General features: G+C 43.4%; 1 protein-coding gene across 1 annotated transcript in view; it reads right to left on the reverse strand.

Moving 5' to 3' along the window:
- reln (reelin) overlaps window positions 1–18,783 on the reverse strand; it is a 447,239-nt gene that overhangs the window by 234,371 nt on the left and 194,085 nt on the right. The window contains exons 12-15 of the mRNA XM_047822245.1: window positions 16,538–16,689; window positions 16,303–16,418; window positions 9,085–9,293; window positions 8,598–8,726 (exon numbers count right to left, since the gene is read on the reverse strand). Coding sequence (XP_047678201.1) covers window positions 8,598–8,726; window positions 9,085–9,293; window positions 16,303–16,418; window positions 16,538–16,689 — 606 coding nt within the window. The remainder of the gene's footprint in view (window positions 1–8,597; window positions 8,727–9,084; window positions 9,294–16,302; window positions 16,419–16,537; window positions 16,690–18,783) is intronic.

Consider the following 18,783-nt stretch of genomic DNA (forward strand, 5'->3'; position numbering starts at 1 on the left):
ATATAATTTTTATATGCATACACATACACACACACACACCCATACACACACATACCAGCACCCCAGTGGTACAAAAGATATTGCTGAAACAATAGAATTTGCCTCTTCACCGTGTAGACTGCAATGTATGGAAGACGCCTTTTTCTGAAGCAAAATACAATTCTTTCTTTACTTCACTGTATTTTACCATCAGCTTTTTGTCCGAGTGTGTTTTATACATCGGGATCAAAACTGCCTCCAATTTGGTTTGTCTACTACTTATAAGCAAATAGAGTTTTTGATTTAATATTTTAAAATGAAATTATGGAATTTTAGACTTTTAGACAAAGTATATTATTTATTATTATTTATTATCCACTAAATGTACTATAAAAATATGAAACTTTTAAATGTATATTGTTAAGAATATTTGAATTACTTTTCCAAAATTTAGCTAGATTACTAGATTATATGCCTAGCTATCAAATGCTGTTTTAAAGAGTATGAATAAAATGTAAGCAAACTGGTGTCTACAATTTATTCCTGTGTTTTTTATTACTGTAAATTACTGTGCTTTTATCTTGCTCTTCTTTTATATTTATGTAAGTTGACCTAATGCACATTTTGTGTTACACTCAGCAAACTTATAAGATATAATATTAAAATATACTTTAATAAGGTATAATATTAAAATATACTTTATACTATATTAAGTACCATGGTGACAAGGATTCAAAGAGTCACAGTCATCATCATTCTCATACCTACCACTACAGTAAAGCTCTCATGTCTTACTTATGAAGTGAACCAAGGGTCTACCCTTTCTGTGGGCTTCTCTGCATTTTTCCAGAAGAAAGGTAATAAAAAAAAAACCTATAGCCAATTTAATATATCAAATATAATCAACATTTTATATCCTAAATATATTTTTCATATATTCTTTTCTCACTGACTTATAGTTTTATTGGGTAAATAAAAATAATTATAATTGTAATAACACTTCCAGTAACTGATATAAATCTAATTTCATATGCCAATGCAATTACATATGACAAATGGTAGGGTTCATACAGATAAAAATGAGTGTTCTGTTTTGAGGCAAGAAGATCATCCCAGTACTCAAATCTGCCTCAGCACCATGTTGGACTAATACCTTAATACATGTCTTCATGGCTTCAAGCTTGATTCTGATTCGCGCACATGTTTCTGGGAGTTTTACACTGAACAAGATTTTAAAACAAGTGAGCCTGTTGACAGCATGTATGACAGCACATCTTTTAGTAATACTGTAAACATCCTGACTGTTCCATGCCTCCATGCATATAAATGGGACCAATGCTCTTTTATTATTGCCTAAAGTAGTTAGTAGAACAATAGTTTGATGTTCTGTTGTTTTCCTAAATCATATTTTAATTTCTTACAGACTGGAATTGACATTTTGTCATAAGGAAAGCTGATTTTATGCTGGTTTTAACCTCCCACTACTCCTTCGATTTTCTGGCTCTAACTGAGACTGGATATCCACACAGGACACTGCTATACTGGCTGCTCTATACTCTATAGAATTTAGGGAAGAATTTGATTGACTTTCTGGTGCTAATTTGTAATTTTCCCTGAGAGCCGGGAGTTTCTCAGAACCCATGCCGTTCGGTTCTGTGGGCCAAACTCAGCACAATGGCCCTTCCCATTCAGAGACACCAGCACCTACTCCAGTCCCAGGTAGAGGGGCATGGGTTAATCCAAAATGTGACCCTTCACAGTTCACAGTTCTCCTATGGGGAGGTAAACAGGTAAACTTCCAGGCCTTCATCGACTCGAGGGCTTGGCCCACAGCTTGGAGCTTTGTTTGGAAGCACTTCTATAGCCCCTACTGGTTCACGCCCTAGACATGCCCCGCTGGCACCTTATGCATCGGCTGTCATACAGAGTGTCTGATGCTATATGTCACTCGGCTTCTGAGCTATGCCTTATCTTGGGCTTCCCCTGGTTGCAGCAGCATAACCAGTGAATAGACTGGGCCATGCAGTCACTCATGATCTGGGGCTCTCAGTGCACACAGAACTGCCTCAGGGGGCATGGCCTCAGCCCTCCTCAGTCTAATGTCTTCCAGTACTTGGTGTGCAATTTTAGCACCTTGGCCAGCCTACTTTGTGCCCTGATCAAGAAGCCTCAGGGGAAAATTGGACAACTAAGACCCAGGAGGCCTTCCAGGCCTTGAAGCAGAGGATGTTTTCCGTGCCCGTACTTCGGGTGCCTTATGCAGAGGCCCAGTTTATAGTGGAGGTGGATGCATTCAACATAGGAATAGGGGCCGTCCTGTATCAGCGGTCATTTATATTTACAGCATTTAGCAGATGCCCATATCCAGAGCAACTTACATTTTATCTCATTTTTAGACAACTGAGCAATTGAGGGTTAAGGGCCTTGCTCAGGGGCCCAGCAGTAGAAAGAAAGATCTGTACCCCTGTGCACCCCTTGCCAGCTGATGGCAACAGAGAGGAATTATATTGTAGGGGTTCACAAGCTCCTGGCTGTTAAATTAGTGCTGGATGGGAACATGCATCCATTCCTTATCCAGACAGACCACAAGAACCTGGCAAAGAGACTGAAAGCAAGACAAGCCAGGTGGTCCCTGTAATTCACCTGGATTGTTTTATCTGTCAATCCTGGATTGAAGAACGCCAGCAGAGGACCCCAAGCCCCAAACAAATAATTCCAAGTTCTAGAATAGTTGCACCTTTAGGTTGGGGCCTGGAGGAAGCAGTCCCCTGAGCAATCCGACAGGAGCTAACTCGGGCGGCGTTCCACCAAATGGGCTGTATGTTGCAACCCTGCTCCGATCACGCAGGGCACCCAGGAGTCATGAGAACCTTAGAGTTCCTATGGTTCCAATTCTGGTGGCTCTCAATGAATGGAGACATCTGGGATTTGTGGCTGCCTGCCAGATGTGCACCTGAAACAAAGAGCCCTGGATGCACCCACAGGGCTTGCTCCGGTCCTTGCCTATACCGTCCCACCCGTGGTCAAACCTCTCCCTGGAATTTATTGGTGGCCTGCCTTGCTCACAGGGAATGAGTGTGATCCTGGTGGTAGTGGTCCCACTGCCCAAACTCGCCTCAGCCTTGGAGATGGCAGAAATCATTTTTAAAACCCTCAATTTGCTATTTGGAGGGCGTTATTCCACCTAATAGGAGCTACCGCCAATCTCTCATCAGACCCTGAGTCAGACAGAGAGTGTAAACCAGGACCTGGTTCACTCCCTCCATTGTCTGGCTGCCTCCAACCCAACAACCTAAGTCAGACACTTGATGTGTGCTTAGTATGCCCACAACACCCTTTGGAACTCTGCCCTGGGCATGGCGCTTTTTGAATGTTTGCCAAAAAGGAGGGATAATTAGGGGTCCCAGCTGCAGAACAAATGGTGGCCCGGTGCCACAGCTCCTGGCAGAGGGCAAAGGCGGCCCTCCAGACTTCAGTACTTCGTTAATTGGGAGGGCTACGGTCCTGAGGAACGCTCTTGTGTCCCTGCATGACACATCCTGGACCCGAAGCTGGGTAGGTTCTTTCAGAAAGACCAAGCAGTGAGCATGGGAACATCAGGGGCCATTCCTGTTTCTCCCATACCTGGGAGTTTCAGCATTTGTCTGTGCCAGAGTTTCAGCGTGGTAACACATATCAGAGCGCATAGCTCTCTGAGAGGTAATATATATACTAGTAGGAGTTAAAGGTTTTGATTGAGATTCAGGGCAGTAATACATATAATATATACGAGTATATATACCGCACAATTTATAGTGACAATTTTTTTTCATTGCATGGACAGAACACTGGAGTTGGGGAAGTCAAGGGGTGGTGGAGTGTGTCTGATGGTGAACAACCACTGGTGCAACAGCGCGAGCATCATTCACCTGCACACCAAATCTGGAGCTACTGACCATCAAATGTCGGCCCTTCTATCTACCTCGGGAATTTAGCTCGGTCATAGTCAGTGCCGTTTATATTCCACCTCAAGCGGACATGGACACTGCAGTATGGGGCTAACACGACACACTAACGCTACACCAAACACAGCATCGGGACGCTGCGCTCATTGTGGTCGGAGACTTTAATAGTACCAACCTCAAACGCACACTACCGAACTTTCAGCAGCACATCACCTGCCCCACCAGGGGTGAAAGGTCACTGGACCACTGCTACACACCATTTAAAAACAGTTTTTTTTCCCGTTTGGGAAATCGGACCATGCTGCCATCTTCCTCATGCCTGTTTACAAACAAAGGCTGAAACAGGAAGCTCCAGTTCAGAGGGAAGTCGCGCGCTGGCCTGACCAATCAGTGGCTGCTCTGCAGGACGCTCTGGATGACGCAAATTGGGACATGTTCAGGCGCAGCTCTGATGACGTCAACATGTTTACAGAAGCGGTTGTGGGATTCGTAGGGAAACTAGCGGATGATACAGTGCAGAAAAACACCATCAGAATTTTTCCCAACCAGAAGCCGTGGGTGGATAAGTGACTTCCCGCTCCGCTGCCTACAACACGGGGCTCGCCATCGGGGACATGGACGAATACAAGGCTGCGTCCTACAGTGTGTGCAGAGCGGTGAAGGAAGCAAAGCGGCACTAGGGGAGAAACTAGAGTCACAGTTCCAACACGGTGGCTCTCGGAGCCTGTGGCAGGGACTAAGGAACATTACGGACTATTGAACACCTGCTTCTAGAATGGGGAATGCAAACGCTTCTCTGGCTGACAAGCTAAACACCTTTTATGCTTGCTTCGAGGCTGCAGCTAACCACGCTAGTGGTGCTAGTGGCACAAACAGCATGCATGCTGAGAGAGCTGGAAATGTAAACACGTTCACCATCTCAGAGCATGACGTGAGTTGGGCATTCAGGAGAGTGAACACCAGGAAGGCAGTAGGACCAGATGGCATCACAGGTCGGGTTCTGAAAGCCTGCGATGACCAGCTAGCATCCGTGTTCACTGAGATATTCAACCTCTCACTGGAACAGTCTGTTGTCCCCTCATGCTTCAAGCAGACCACCATTGTTCCTGTCCCGAAGAAACCCCATCCCTGCCTCAACGACTACCGCCCTGTAGCTCTGACCTCAGTAGTTATGAAGTGCTTCGAGAGACTTGTCAGAGACTTCATCACAGCATCAAAACCAGACACACTGGATCCACCACAGTTCGCGTACTGCCAGAACAGCTCTACTGAGGATGCCATTGCTCATCTTCTCCACACCACGATGAGCCACCTGGACTGCAGAAAAGAGAATTATGTGAAAATGCTGTTTGTAGACTACAGTTCAGCGTTCAACACCATAATTCCCTCCACACTCACCTCCAATTTGGAGGTCCTGGGACTTAGCCGGCCACTGTGTCAGTGGATCTCAAACTTCCTGACAGACAGACCACAAGCTGTACGGCTGGGTAAACACACATCATCCACCCTCACTCTCAGCACTGGAGCCCCCCAGGGTTGTGTTCTGATAACCCTGATGTACTCACTGTACACTTATGACTGTGTGGCCACTTCCAACTCCACCACCATCAACAAGTTTTCTGATGACACTGTTGTGGTGGGCCTGATCTTCAACAATGACGAGACAGCCTACCTATAGGAAACTAAAAACCTGGGGAGATGGTGAGAGCAGAACAATCTTCTCCTGAATGTCAGCAAGACTAAGGAGTTGATAGTGGATTTCAGCACAAAGCAGGAGCGGGTATACCAACCGCTAAACATCAACAGGACCCCAGTAGAGAGAGTGGACAGTTTCCGGTACCTAGGTGTTCACATCACACAGGACCTGTCTTGGACCTGGACATTCTAAGGACACTTTCACTCTGGACTTGCACAGCACAGTGCCACTTTATACACTATTTACACACCATACTGCACCTGGTCACTTTAAGGACAATCGTTAAAAACCATACACTTTTATGTATATGTATATTTATGTATATGTATATACATTATTTCATATTCTCCACATATTTCATATTTTTATATAGTTTTTATATAGTTTATACGTTCTTACTATTTCATTCTCATTTTATTGTTTTGCTCTTTTATACTTTTTTGATATTCTTTATTCTCATACCAGACAGTTGCATAAAGCATTTCACTGCAAATCGTACCCTGTATGTATGTGTATGTGACAAATAAAAAAAATTGATTTTTATCTTTCTATTGTAAGATTCTGTGCACACAAACAGAACAAAGTACAACATCACAGGGAAATTTGTTCAATTATTTCAATTTCATGGCCACATATGCCATTAAACTATCTGTTTATACTTCCTGAGAAGTACTGCTCATCCGTGTTTGCCTAATTTTAAGCTTGCAAGGATGATCCTCTTATTCCATGGTAAATGTTTTAAAAAAAACCTTTAATTGTCTGTGGAAACTGAGGTAATATTACTAATAGAAATGAGTCCCCAGGGCAGGTCTTTAGCCATTCCTCCTGTTTTGTGGTGGTGTTTCTGTCACAGTGTGCTGTGTAAGTGTGCATGATTTCATGGATGTGCTGTGTCAGTGAGCTGGAGTGAGTAATTATGAAATACTAATTTTTTATTGGAAAACTTGGAGGTTGAATAGTGTTTACATGCCTCAGGTTGACATAAAGTATATTATTTGAGAGTGTGTAGGGGCAATGTTGTAGTAGGCAGTTTTTTTTAGGGTTTTATGTGATTCCATCCATTATTAAGTGCTCGATAAGTTATTAAAACTGTCCAAATAAAGAATCAGAATTTTTTGTATATTGGTATTCGTATCTCTTATTTTTTTTCTTCAAACAATAAAACTTTGTGCCCCTCTTCAATGATTGGACCAATAACACTGAGCCAGGCTAACAAACTACAGTATTAGTAGAGTAAGGGAGTGGGGACTAAAATGGGTTTAGAAAGACATATTTTCTGTCTGCTCATTTGTGAACTGTTATTGTCATGACTCAGCCTGGCATTTGGCCACTTGCACTTGTTTGTTTACGTTTATCGTCACATGTCTGCCCCGCCATTGTCTGCTCCTCCCTGTCACCACACCTGCTCCTCATTGTCATCATTGTCTTGTGTATAAATGTGAGCCGCATTGCCGATGGCAGCGCGGAATCTACTGTTGTCCTGTCCTGTTTTCATTCCGTGTCCTGTTTCGTGTTCCCTTTGTTATTAAACCCTGTTTGCTTTGCTATCCTGCGTTTGGGTCAGATCATTCCCGCATTCATGACAGAAGATACTGCCGCACCAGGACCCAGCAGGATAGCAGTGCTCGGACCGGCTTATCGTGGGATCATTTTTGTTTTTTTTTCCCTGGACTTCGCGAGTTTGGTGATATTGGTCCGCATTTTTTCGATGAGGGACGCCACTCCACATCCGGTTTCTCCGCGGGGGGCGCCGCCTCACTTCCGGGTTGTGGGCCATGTCGCCAGCCCGAGTTTTGTTTTGTTTTTTCGGTGTCCTGTGACATTGCCCCGCATTTGTCCGGTGGGGGGGCGTCGCTTCACATTTTGTTTCCGTGCAGGACGTCGCCCCACTTCCTGTTCGTGGGGGGGTGTTGCAGGCCCATATATTTTACCCTTATTGATTTTCTGTTCTGTGGAGAATTTTTTTTTTCTTCCCCGCCCTCCCTCCCTGTTCCTGGTTTCTGAGAGGTGGGACTGGCCGTGGTGAGCCGGGGGTGGTGCTCGGCCCGTCGGCTCTGCTGTGGACGTCGCTCGTTCCCTCTGCTCAGCTGTGGACGTCGTTCATTCCCCCTGCTCGGCTGTGGACCTCGCTCGTTCCCCCTGCTCGGCTGTGGACGTCGCTCGTCCCCCCTGCTCGGCTGTGGACATCGCTCGTTCCCCCTGCTCGGCTGTGGACGTCGCTCGTTCCCCCTGCTCGGCTGTGGATGTCGCTTGTTCCTTTCTGGCTGTGCCGCCATGTGCCTTGCTCCCCCCACCTGCCTTCGCCGTGTGCCTTGCTCCCCCCACCTGCCTTCGCTGTGTGCCTTGCTCACCTCACCTGCCTTCGCCGTGTGCCTTGCTCCCCCCACCTGCCTTCGCCGTGTGCCTTGCTCCCCCCACCTGCCTTCGCTGTGTGCCTTGCTCACCTCACCTGCCTTCGCCGTGTGCCTTGCTCCCCCCACCTGCCTTCGCCGTGTGCCTTGCTCCCCCCACCTGCCTCGCTGTGTGCCTTGCTCCCCCCACCTGCCTCGCCGTTTGCCTTGCCCCTCCACCTGCTTCGCCGTGTGCCTCGCCCCCTCTCCCGGACTTCATCAGGATTAGGCGCTTCGGGGAGCTGCGCCTCAGAGGGGGGTACTGTCATGATTCAGCCCGGACTTTGGCCACGTGCATTTGTTTGTTTATGTTCCTCGTCACACTCGTCTGTTCCTCCCTGTTTCCACGCCTGCTCCTAATTATATCTGATTGTCTTGTGTATTTAACTGTGCCGCGTTGTCTTGTGCAGAGCGGAATCTACTGTTGTCTTTGTCCTGTCTCTAGTGTGTGTCGTGTTTAGTGTTTCTCTGTTATTAAACCCTGTTTTGTTTTGCTATCCTGCGTCTGGGTCCATTTCTGTCCCGCGTCATGACAGTTATTAAACATTTTAATTACTCTTACACTAAATAGTACATGCATGAACACACCCACTGTAGTTCTCAGATGAGTAGACTGTGCTGTGGGGATGATGTGGTCCAGAGCATAACTCAGGTAGACACTCCATGTACAAAAGAGACCAGGATCGACCATGATTGGTTGAAAACTCCAAGTTGATGCTGTCATTAAAAAACATAATTGTAGCCATATAAATGACAATGAGACGCTGGAAAAATTAAGATATTAGCTCAATTATATCCGCACCATTTTATCATGTTATATATTTTCTTTAATTGCTGTGTTATTAAAAAATGTAGGAAATACATGTAATAGCAATCTAAACAATACCATACTGTGTGAATAGTGATGTAGATAAATGGGACCAGATTAGGTTTCCTGCTTTGATTTTGGTTGATTTTTTCCATGCATCAATTATTAGATTTTCTACTAAAGATGTAACAAATGATATAATAAATAATAATAGTCTCCTTCATCCACTGATCGGCAACCTCTGTGCATGGTCATATGAGAAAGCACCTGTTAGTAAGCTGATAGGAGCCACATCCAATATTAATAGAAAACTGGGCCATGTGTGTGTAGGCAGCAGGCATCACTGGCAGAAGCTCTAGGCAATCCAGTGCCCAGACATGACGATTTGCTCCTGCATGAAACCTCTGCTCCAGACAGAACTGAGTCACAGGAGTCTGAAGCTCTGTAGGCAACGCAACCGACACCACACTAGGAGTCTTAGTAAAAAAGAAAAACAGAGTAATAAATACTTTTCAGTCAAGGTCAAGACAATGTAAAACATTTTTAAAAAATGGTAATGTTCCAGCAGCTGGGATGCCAAAAGAAAACTGAAATAATGGAAAATGTCTAATTCAGAAATATACAGCCACGACAGTGCCTCTGCTTAATTTTAGAAATTAAATGATTTACCTTTTAGAAATTATCCAGTCACTGTTATCTAATAAATAATTATAATTACAACATACACAATACAATACAATTTAATTACAATGGTTTTAGTATAGGTGGTGTTGTAAATTGCTTTATATTGAATGATTGTTGGTTTTTAATGTGCCTTTTACAGAGTTTTCATGTGTTTTTTTTTTTTTTTCTTCTTCAAAAGAAGGACTCCACTACTTACAAACCCAGCAGGATAACACCAAGCTCACCTGACCGGATGGTTTCAGGAGCTTTACAACCTTTATTTCCTCTGCGCTGTGTTTTGGGGTGTGGAGTCCTTGCTCTTTTACGTCTTTTCCCCAAGGACGCAATGTCACTAAAGACGTGATGGTCCAGTGGTCCAGGCACTGGTTCCTAATTAGAAGGTCGGGGTTCAAGGCCACAAGCTGCTGAGACATCTACATTGGGTCCTTGAGCAAAGCCCTTAACCTCACCTGCTCCAGGGGCACCGCACGATGGCTGACCCTGCGGTCTGACCACAGGCTCATAATAGCCTGGGATATGCGAAAACCCTTTTGTAAGGACATGATGGTCCAGCGGGCCAGGCGCTGGGTTCCTAATCAGAAGGTCAGGGTTCAAGGCCACAATCTGCTGAGACATCTATGTTAGGTCCTTGAGCAAGGCCCTTACCCTCACCTGCTCCATGGCCGCCGCATGATGGCTGACCCTGCTCTCTCACCACAGGCTCATTATAGCCTGTGATATTAAAAAAAAAAGGGGCAGTCATGGCCTAATGGTTATAGAGTTTGACTCCTAACCCGAAGGTTGTGGGGTCAAGTCTCGGGCCGGCCATGACTGAGGTGCCCTTGACCCATGAGTTGCCCTTCCCCTCCAACTGCTCACCGGGCGCCACAGCATAAATGGCTGCCCACTGCTCTGGGTGTGTGTTCACGATGTGTGTGTTCACTGCTGTGAGTGTGCACTTTAGATGGGTTAAATGCAGAGAACGAATTCTAAGTATGGGTCACCATACTTAGCTGTATGTCACGTCACTTTTACTTTCACTTTTTCACTTTCACTTCCCTGTTCAGCTCAGTTTGTATTTTCTGTATTTGTTTTTATTGTGCCCATTCCCAGTTTTTTTTCCACGTGATTTTCACTGTATTTCTCATCATGTTTTTTGTTATCCCTGCATTTATGCTTGGTTTTATCCTTTAAAACACCCCTGTTTCTGACAGAGAGAGAGAGAGAGAGAGTGTGTGTGTGTGAGTCTGGTGTAGGTCTTGTTGTTGAGAAGTCTTGAGGAAAATAATGTGTGTGATGGATGTGTAAGGTCATCCACAATGCTGTTGTGTTGTCCATGATAGAGGGAAGATATACTCCAGTCATCTTCTCAGCTGTTCATAATTTCTGATGCAGAGTCTTTTGATCCAAGACAGTGCGATTTCCAAGCCAGACAGTGATGCAGCTGCTTAGGATGCTACAAAAGGTTCCTCTGTAGAACAGGTTAAGGATAGTGTAGGGAGCTGGGCTTTCATAAGCCTTTAAATGAATTGGGACGCTGCTGTGCTTTCTTACTGATGGAGCTGGAGTCGAGTGTCCCGCAAGATGAACAACCAGGAATTTGATGCTTTTTCCAAGCTCAACGAAGGATCCATCATGTTCAGTGAAGCATGGTCTCCTGAGTCTCTTTAGTTTGTGATCACCTGGATGTGCTGCCACATGTGCTGGGTGTCTCCAAATGTCCAGGAAGTGGCTGTGGATTCTCTGGTCATGCGCCTGCTTTGCCTCTCGATGGCTTGAGATAGGTTGGCCCTTGCTATTCCTAAAGCCATCTTGTCTCCTGCTCTTAAGTCTCTAGAATTCAGGAGCTCATGCACCTTTGCCATCCACAGATTCTGGATGAAGCAGGTGGTGATGGTCTTGGAGACGGTCATATCATCAATGTACTTGCTAATGTAGCTGATAACCTAGGACATGTCCTCCTTTAAGTTGATGGAGTGCACTCAAAACAGTCCTAAAGAGCAGAGGTGGCTCCTGTAGGTTTTCACTTAGTTTAGATTGTCTGACAAGCAGGATGTATGCTGGAAATAGCATTAAAGAAATGTCTTCTGAGTTGCCAATGTAAGGGCATGACTGCACATGCCAGGGATGTTTGTGTAAACTCCTCTTGCTGCAAGGTCCATATACTGATGGAATTTAGGGAGCACTGATTTGATTTCATTGCTCGGGGAAACCTGTTTCTTCACTGAGTATATGACAATAAACGCTTTGAATCTTGAATCTTGAGATTTGCATGGTTGAAATCTTTGCCGATAATAAACAGTCCATCAGGGTGATCTATCTGCAAATCGCTAATAGAGTTCACATGCCTGCTTAGTGAATTCCCATGGTAAATAAAATGTCCTGCATCTAAAGATGAAAGAAACTCCACTACTGATGTGCAGTAACTAGAAAAAAGCACAGATCCTGCACGATTCTTTGTTGATGTAAACACACATGCCACCACCGCAAGCCTGCCTCCTTTTACCAAAGCAAGGAACCAGAGGGTGTCTCCCCAAGGAAGCCACAAGAACAGGCACATGACTCACAGCAATTGGATGCCATGTATATTTTAATGTAGAGGGTGATTGGCCCTGAAAGTGGTGTGTCTGCAGCAGTCTAGTGTGTCTGCAGTGCGTCACCATTCCCTGGTTTGGACCCTTGTGAGAAGAGCTAAGTATCTGGGGAAAGCATATAGACAGAGCTTCGGCTAGGTGAGGGTTTGGTGAAAAGAGAAAGCCACAGGAGGCAAAGACACTTTCATCTGGCTAAATGTTGCCTAATGCATTCCTCCATCTGTGGGTGACACCTGTGGGAGACACCTTTCCCTGGCCCTCAGCCCCAGCGTTAGCAGAAAGTCTCTTACCTGATCATGTGCCTTGGAGTGTAAATCGCTCTCAGTGAGGCATTCTGTGTCTCTTCCGTTAAAAGAGTCTTGTGAGGATTACATGCCCTAAGAATGGGACCCAAGGTTAGAAACTGAGATCTGTCTACATAATAAGAGTACACTATGTGTCTGGACAGCAGAGGGACATTGGCTTATCCAGATGTCCTTTAGAGCAGCAATTCCACCAGCATCATGGCTGAAAACCAAAGTGTTACCAAGAAGATGGTTTTCTGAGAAGATAAAAACACACACTTCACTGGGTTGAGTCCTAGGGAAGTGTTCATTCCTGTATTTTTGCACATGTAGTATTCTGTACAGATCTCATACAGTATGAACACTGATCAGTGCTGCTTTTGTGTAGTGACTTTTGTTCATTGTCTTGTAGTGTTTTGTATTGTTTGTTTGCAATGACTTTTGTCTTGCACTGTTTGCACTTGGTTGCACAGATGCACTTTATGTGGCTAGGACTACCTTATTTTAAGTCCTTAGCTCTGTGTTGTTCCATGTAGCTCTGTCATTGTTCTATGTGGCACCATGATCCTGGAGAAACATTATATGGCTGAAATGACAATTAAAGTTTCTTGACTTGACTTCTTGACATGTTGGAAAGCATGAAGTCCCCATTGTGAGTGCACTCTCCGTCTCTGTCGCGGATGTAACCCGATCCTTCCAACGGGTAAACATCCGCAAGGCTGCGGGTCCTGATGACATCCCAGGCTGTGTGCTCCGAGCATGCGCATCCCAACTAGCTGGAGTTTTCAAAAACATTTTCAACCTCTCCCTCTGTCTGTCTGTGGTTTCATCATGCTTCATAAAATTTATCATTGTGCCCATACGCAAGAAAAACAGAATCGCATGCCGAAATGACTGGAGGCCCATTGCTCTCACACCCATCTTTAGCAAGTGCTTTGAGAGACTCATCAGAGAATACATCTGCCCTGTGCTGCCTGCCTCACTTGATCCGCTACAGTTTGCATACCGCAGCAACTGTTCCACAGACGATACTATTGCTCTCACACTATACACTGCTCTCTCCCAACTGGAAAATAAGAACACCTATGTGAGAATGCTGTTTGTGGACTCCAGCTCAGCACTTAACACCATAGTGCCCGCCACACTTGTTGCGAAGCTTCAGACTCTGGGACTAAACAGTTCTCTGTACAACTGTATTCTGGACTTCCTGACAGGCAGAAGTCAGGTGGTAAGTATGGGCAGCAATACTTCATTCCCACTGATCCTCAACACTGGTGCTCCTCGGGGCTGTGTCCTCAGCCCACTCCTGTACAGCCACACACAGATTCAACATCATCATCAAATCCGCTGATGATACAACGGTGATAGGCCTGATCACCAACATTGATGAGACGACAGAGAAGAGGTGAGCACCCTGACTAAATGGTGCCAGGAGAACCACCTCTCACTCAACATTGACAAAACCAAGGAGCCGGAGGTGGATTTCAGGAAACAGAGCTTAGGTCACAGACCCATCACCATCATAAAGACACCTGTGGAGCGGGTGAGCAGCTTCAAGTTTCTGGGTGGTAACATCAGTGAGGATCTCACCTGGGCCACACACACTGACGCAGTACTGAAGAAGGCACATCAACGCCTCTTCTTCCTGAGACGGCTGAGGAAGTCTGGAATGAGCCCCAGCATCCTCAGAACATTCTACGCCTGCACTATTCAGAGCATCCTGGCAGGCTGCATCATTGCCTGGTTTTTAAACAGCACCGCTGGCAACCGTAAAGCCCTGAAAAGGGTCGTGCAAACTGCCAGCCACATTGTTGGAGGTGAGCTTCCCTCCCTCCAGGATATCTACACAAGGCGGTGTATAAGAACAGCTCAGAGGATCACCAATGACTCCAGCCACCCGTCCCACAGACTGCTTCCTCTGCTTTCCTCAGGAAGACGTCTCCGTCGGCATCCAATCCTGCACTAGTCGAGTGAGGGATAGCTTTTTCCCTCAGGCTATCAGACTAATTAACAGCCATAACTAATGCAGCCTACAGCATGCTTTCACAATATGGTATGCCACACACTGCACTTTAACTTCAACAGTTCAACACTGGACTATACACACACAAGCTGCATTCATACAGCATTATACACACTGGACTATACATACACACCGCATTTAATTTAATATAATAATCTATATGACAATAATCTGTCTGTACCACTGGACATTTCTGTACAGTCTGTTGCACCTTAACATATATAGTATATAATGTGTAGTGCATTGTAAAAGTGCATCTTTTTCACATTTGCACATTTCACCTGGTAATGAGCATTTTCTTAATTACTGTATGTAAATTGTTCTGCAATTTCTGGAGCATGCTCCCAAGAATTTCACTCACCAAGGCACATGTGTTGTGGTGATGTGACAATAAAAAGTGACTTGACTTGTGTGAAGCACTGCACCCAGAGTCTTCCTGAAGAAAAAGAATCTAGGGGGATGTGACAAAGATTCCCTTTTATGGTCTTGCTAGCATGCCCTGTGTAATCAATTGTGATTGTGAACAATCGTGATTTCACATAGAGCTTCAGACACATCTTCCAAAAGGAGCATTCCCATAATGTCAGCCATTATGCATTGTAAGTATGTGTAGCACAGTTATTGCCACAATTTTAGTTAATATTACTAGGATAGAATAACAGCCCCGAGTCTTCTATGATGCCTGAAGAGAATGGAGACTGGAGAATGGAATCTCAAAACATGAAAAAGAGGGATGCACTGAAGTTGTTAGCATCTTCATGAGCTCTTCAAATGCATCTTGAGCCTCAAGGGTCCACCAGAGAGGACCTGGGGCTCTCAATCTTAGTGTGGTTAGAGGGGCCACAACCATGCTGAAGCTTCAGAAAATCTTCTAAAAGAAGTTAGAAAAATCCAGCAAGTGCTAAACTAGTAATTTGGTCTGATCTGAGCTGAATAAATGCTTATCATCCCCTTTGAGATAATGAAACCCTAGAACAACACTACAGAGACATTGACTCAGACTATTTCAGTTTGACATACAGGAAATACTCCAACTAACAATTTTAGAATTTGCACAACTGGCCTAGGTATTCAATATGGAAATTTTCTTCCATTTATCCCCCAGCTGCATGTAAGCAATATACAAATGCAACTTAGTAAAACTTATTCTCTCTGAAGCAATTCATACATAGTGGACATGAGTCTAAGTTCTTAATTTTAGGTCATTGAGATCTTGATAGTCTATGCAGGGGCATAGACCTGCATAAACCAGGGATCATAGACCACAAAGAAGAACCCCATCCCCACTGGAGAGTTGGATGGGTGGAAAAAACCTGTGGTTAAAGACCCTTGAATTTACTTCCACATAGTTGCCTGTTCAGGAGGAGAAGGGGGTCTTACCATACCCCTGCTGGTCTAGTGAGCTGGAAAGATATGGCAGTGCTCCTTCCATCAACAGGGACATCTTGAAAGTCACTTTAGCATTTTCTAAGGAAAAAGGTAGTTTTCAAAAACAAATTTTGAATGAATTTCTCGGAAGTAGGGAGCTAGGGCTCAGGCCTAGCATTAACTGCAGTGGAAGGAGCTGCAGAATAGTTTGATGGAAGAGCATGAAGTGCCACTTCAGTGGCTGTGTCATTTTAATGGGGAGGTTAGGACAAAGTCAACTCCTGCATGCACCCAATTGCCACCCCATGAATCTGGAGGGAATACCTTTAAGGACCTGACTTATATGGATCTGAAAATTCATGTAGCATAATTTTACTAATGTTTTTAATGTGTTTACTTTATGCACATCATTAGCATAAGGTTTTTATAAGTTCTCTAGCCTTGTAAAATATATTCATGCACTTTCTAACAGAAGAATTTGAAAGCCTATTGTACCTGAACTTCAAATTATGTTACCTGTATTTTTGTTGCAGGAGTGAGTAAAAAACTTTACCCTGTAGGCTGAAAATGGAAGTGTGTCTAACAGAACATGTTCTCTTCCACCTTCTGACCGACCAAAAAGGATAACATCATTGTCATGTGACTCCCCTGGATCGCATTCACCAGCACCTACACACATGTGCACACACATACAAAGGCATTCCATGTAAAACTACAATTTAATTATATTATTATATTTACATTTATAGAGAGTATATTTATAGAGAATATAGAGTAGAAATTCATACCCATAGTGAAGTGGAAGCGCAAATTTCCATAAATGGTTGTGTCCAGGTATGGGGTACACACTTTTCTTTTTCCAAGCCCAAGGAATACTAGTGCAGAGCCTGACTCAATTTCTCCACAGTGAGTTCCATAAACTGCTCCGGCAATGTTCCAGCTTAAGAAAATAGATTTTAGTTAGATTTATGTACTTTCAATTATGATAGGTTATTGGACTATTTGGATAATTCATATGGACTATGTTATATTCTTAAAAAAACATATTTTATTTAATGCACGTATTCTAGTAACTTTATTCACTTCTACTTGCCATTTTTCAATATTGGTTATGTTGAAAAGTATAAATGTATGCTTTGATTCAGACTTGCTGTGGCTTAAAATATATGTAAATTTGTTATACAAAGATATAGGATATATCTTTACATCCCTGTTAAAATTGCTGCTGCTTATTGTGCAAAAATCATATCAGAACATAATGAAGTCAATAACCATAAGAAAAAAAAAATTAACACATGTACATTAACCTGGTTGCATAAGTGTGCACATCCTTTTATAATTGGAAATGTGGAACTGTTCAGAATCAATCATCTGTGCACAGGAGATGTTTCATTATTTTTTTTTATTTTTGGAGTTTAGAATGCTTTTGCATAGAAAAATGACAGATCAAGTTATGTAGAAGATTGACTTTATACATGGGGTCAATAAGGGTAGAATAGTTATCACATGATTTATCTTGGTTTCAATTTTTCACAACAAAAACCTGCCATTGTTGCAATTTATATTCCCACTTTATATATTCACATTTGATAGGTCAGAGGAGAATGACAGACTGGCCTAAAATGGGAACAAACTCAGAAAATGGAAAAAGACCAAGTAAACTCAGATTCCTGGCTAACAGAAATGGAATCCAATGTGGTATTCAGATATTTTATCTCATCACACATATACAGTGATTTAATTAGTTACAATTTACTTACTGGCAGCTCAATGCAATCATGCCATTCTTTTCTGGTCCCTCCTACCAACAAAGCATTATCATTCACAGAACTGTTCCTTACAATATATGTGTTGTTTTTCCATAGTATTTTGTGTAAAATCTAGAGTTGTTGTATTTCAAACCCCCAGAAGATCAGCAGTTTCTGAAATAATAAAAGAAACCCTTTTGACAAACTGATATCACACTTTCTTTTATTATGATGTTTGATGTATGTGCATGAATTTTTGCAATTACCTTGCTGCCAGTAGTTATATTTGTGTAGATAATTGCATGACACCTGACTATCTAAGAGCCAATCTCTATACAAGCCGTTGCCAGACTGGTGCCACAAACATTGAAGCATATATTATCTTATTTTCACTAAAAATCACATTTAATTTATATGTAGCAATTTATGTATCCGGTTTTTCACCCCATTCTTAGATCACGATGTTGACTGCCAGTTGCCAGATATGGAGCAGTGCTATGGTACAGTGCATCCAAAGAGTATTTTCAACATTTTATTATGTTACAGCCTAATTGAAAAAAATATATATGAATTCATTATTTTCATAAAATTATGAACACCCCATAACAATTGACCCCAAAGAAGTTTGTTAAAAATCTTTGCAAATTTATAAAAAATAAAAAACAAAAAAAAATCACGACATAAGTATTCACAGCCTTTGCCATGACAATAAAAACTGAGCTCAGGTGCCTCCTGTTTCCACTGATCATCTATGAGGTGTGTCTACAACTTAATTGGAGTCCACATATGGTAAATCCAGTTGACTGTCATCATGTCATGAGGAAACCAGGCACTGCTCATCACCTGTCCAATACCATAGCTTCAATGAAGCATCATGCTGTGGGGATGTTTTCCAGTAACAGGAATTGAAAGACTAGTAAGGATCAAAGAAATTATGAATTTCTGTATTTAGGTACATAGTCATCCTTGATGAAAACCTGGCTCCAGAGCGCTCTGGACCACAGACTGGGGAATGGTTATGGGACAACTGTTTTTGATGTGAATGTTCTTGACTGGCCCAGCAAGAGCCTAGACTTGAACCTGATTGAACATCGCTGGAGAATTCTGAAAATGACTGTGCACCCATGCTGACATGATGTAGCTTGAGAAGTACTGCAAAAATGAATGTGAGAAACTGTCCAAGAGGTAGGCATTTACACATTTCCCTCTGCATTCAGTTTCATAACCTTCCTTGTGTGGCTGTGAACACATGGGCTTAATTTCTCCAAGCTGCTACTTGAAGAGTC

Source organism: Tachysurus fulvidraco, chromosome 13, assembly GCF_022655615.1.
Source record: "Tachysurus fulvidraco isolate hzauxx_2018 chromosome 13, HZAU_PFXX_2.0, whole genome shotgun sequence".
Lineage (NCBI taxonomy): Eukaryota > Metazoa > Chordata > Actinopteri > Siluriformes > Bagridae > Tachysurus > Tachysurus fulvidraco.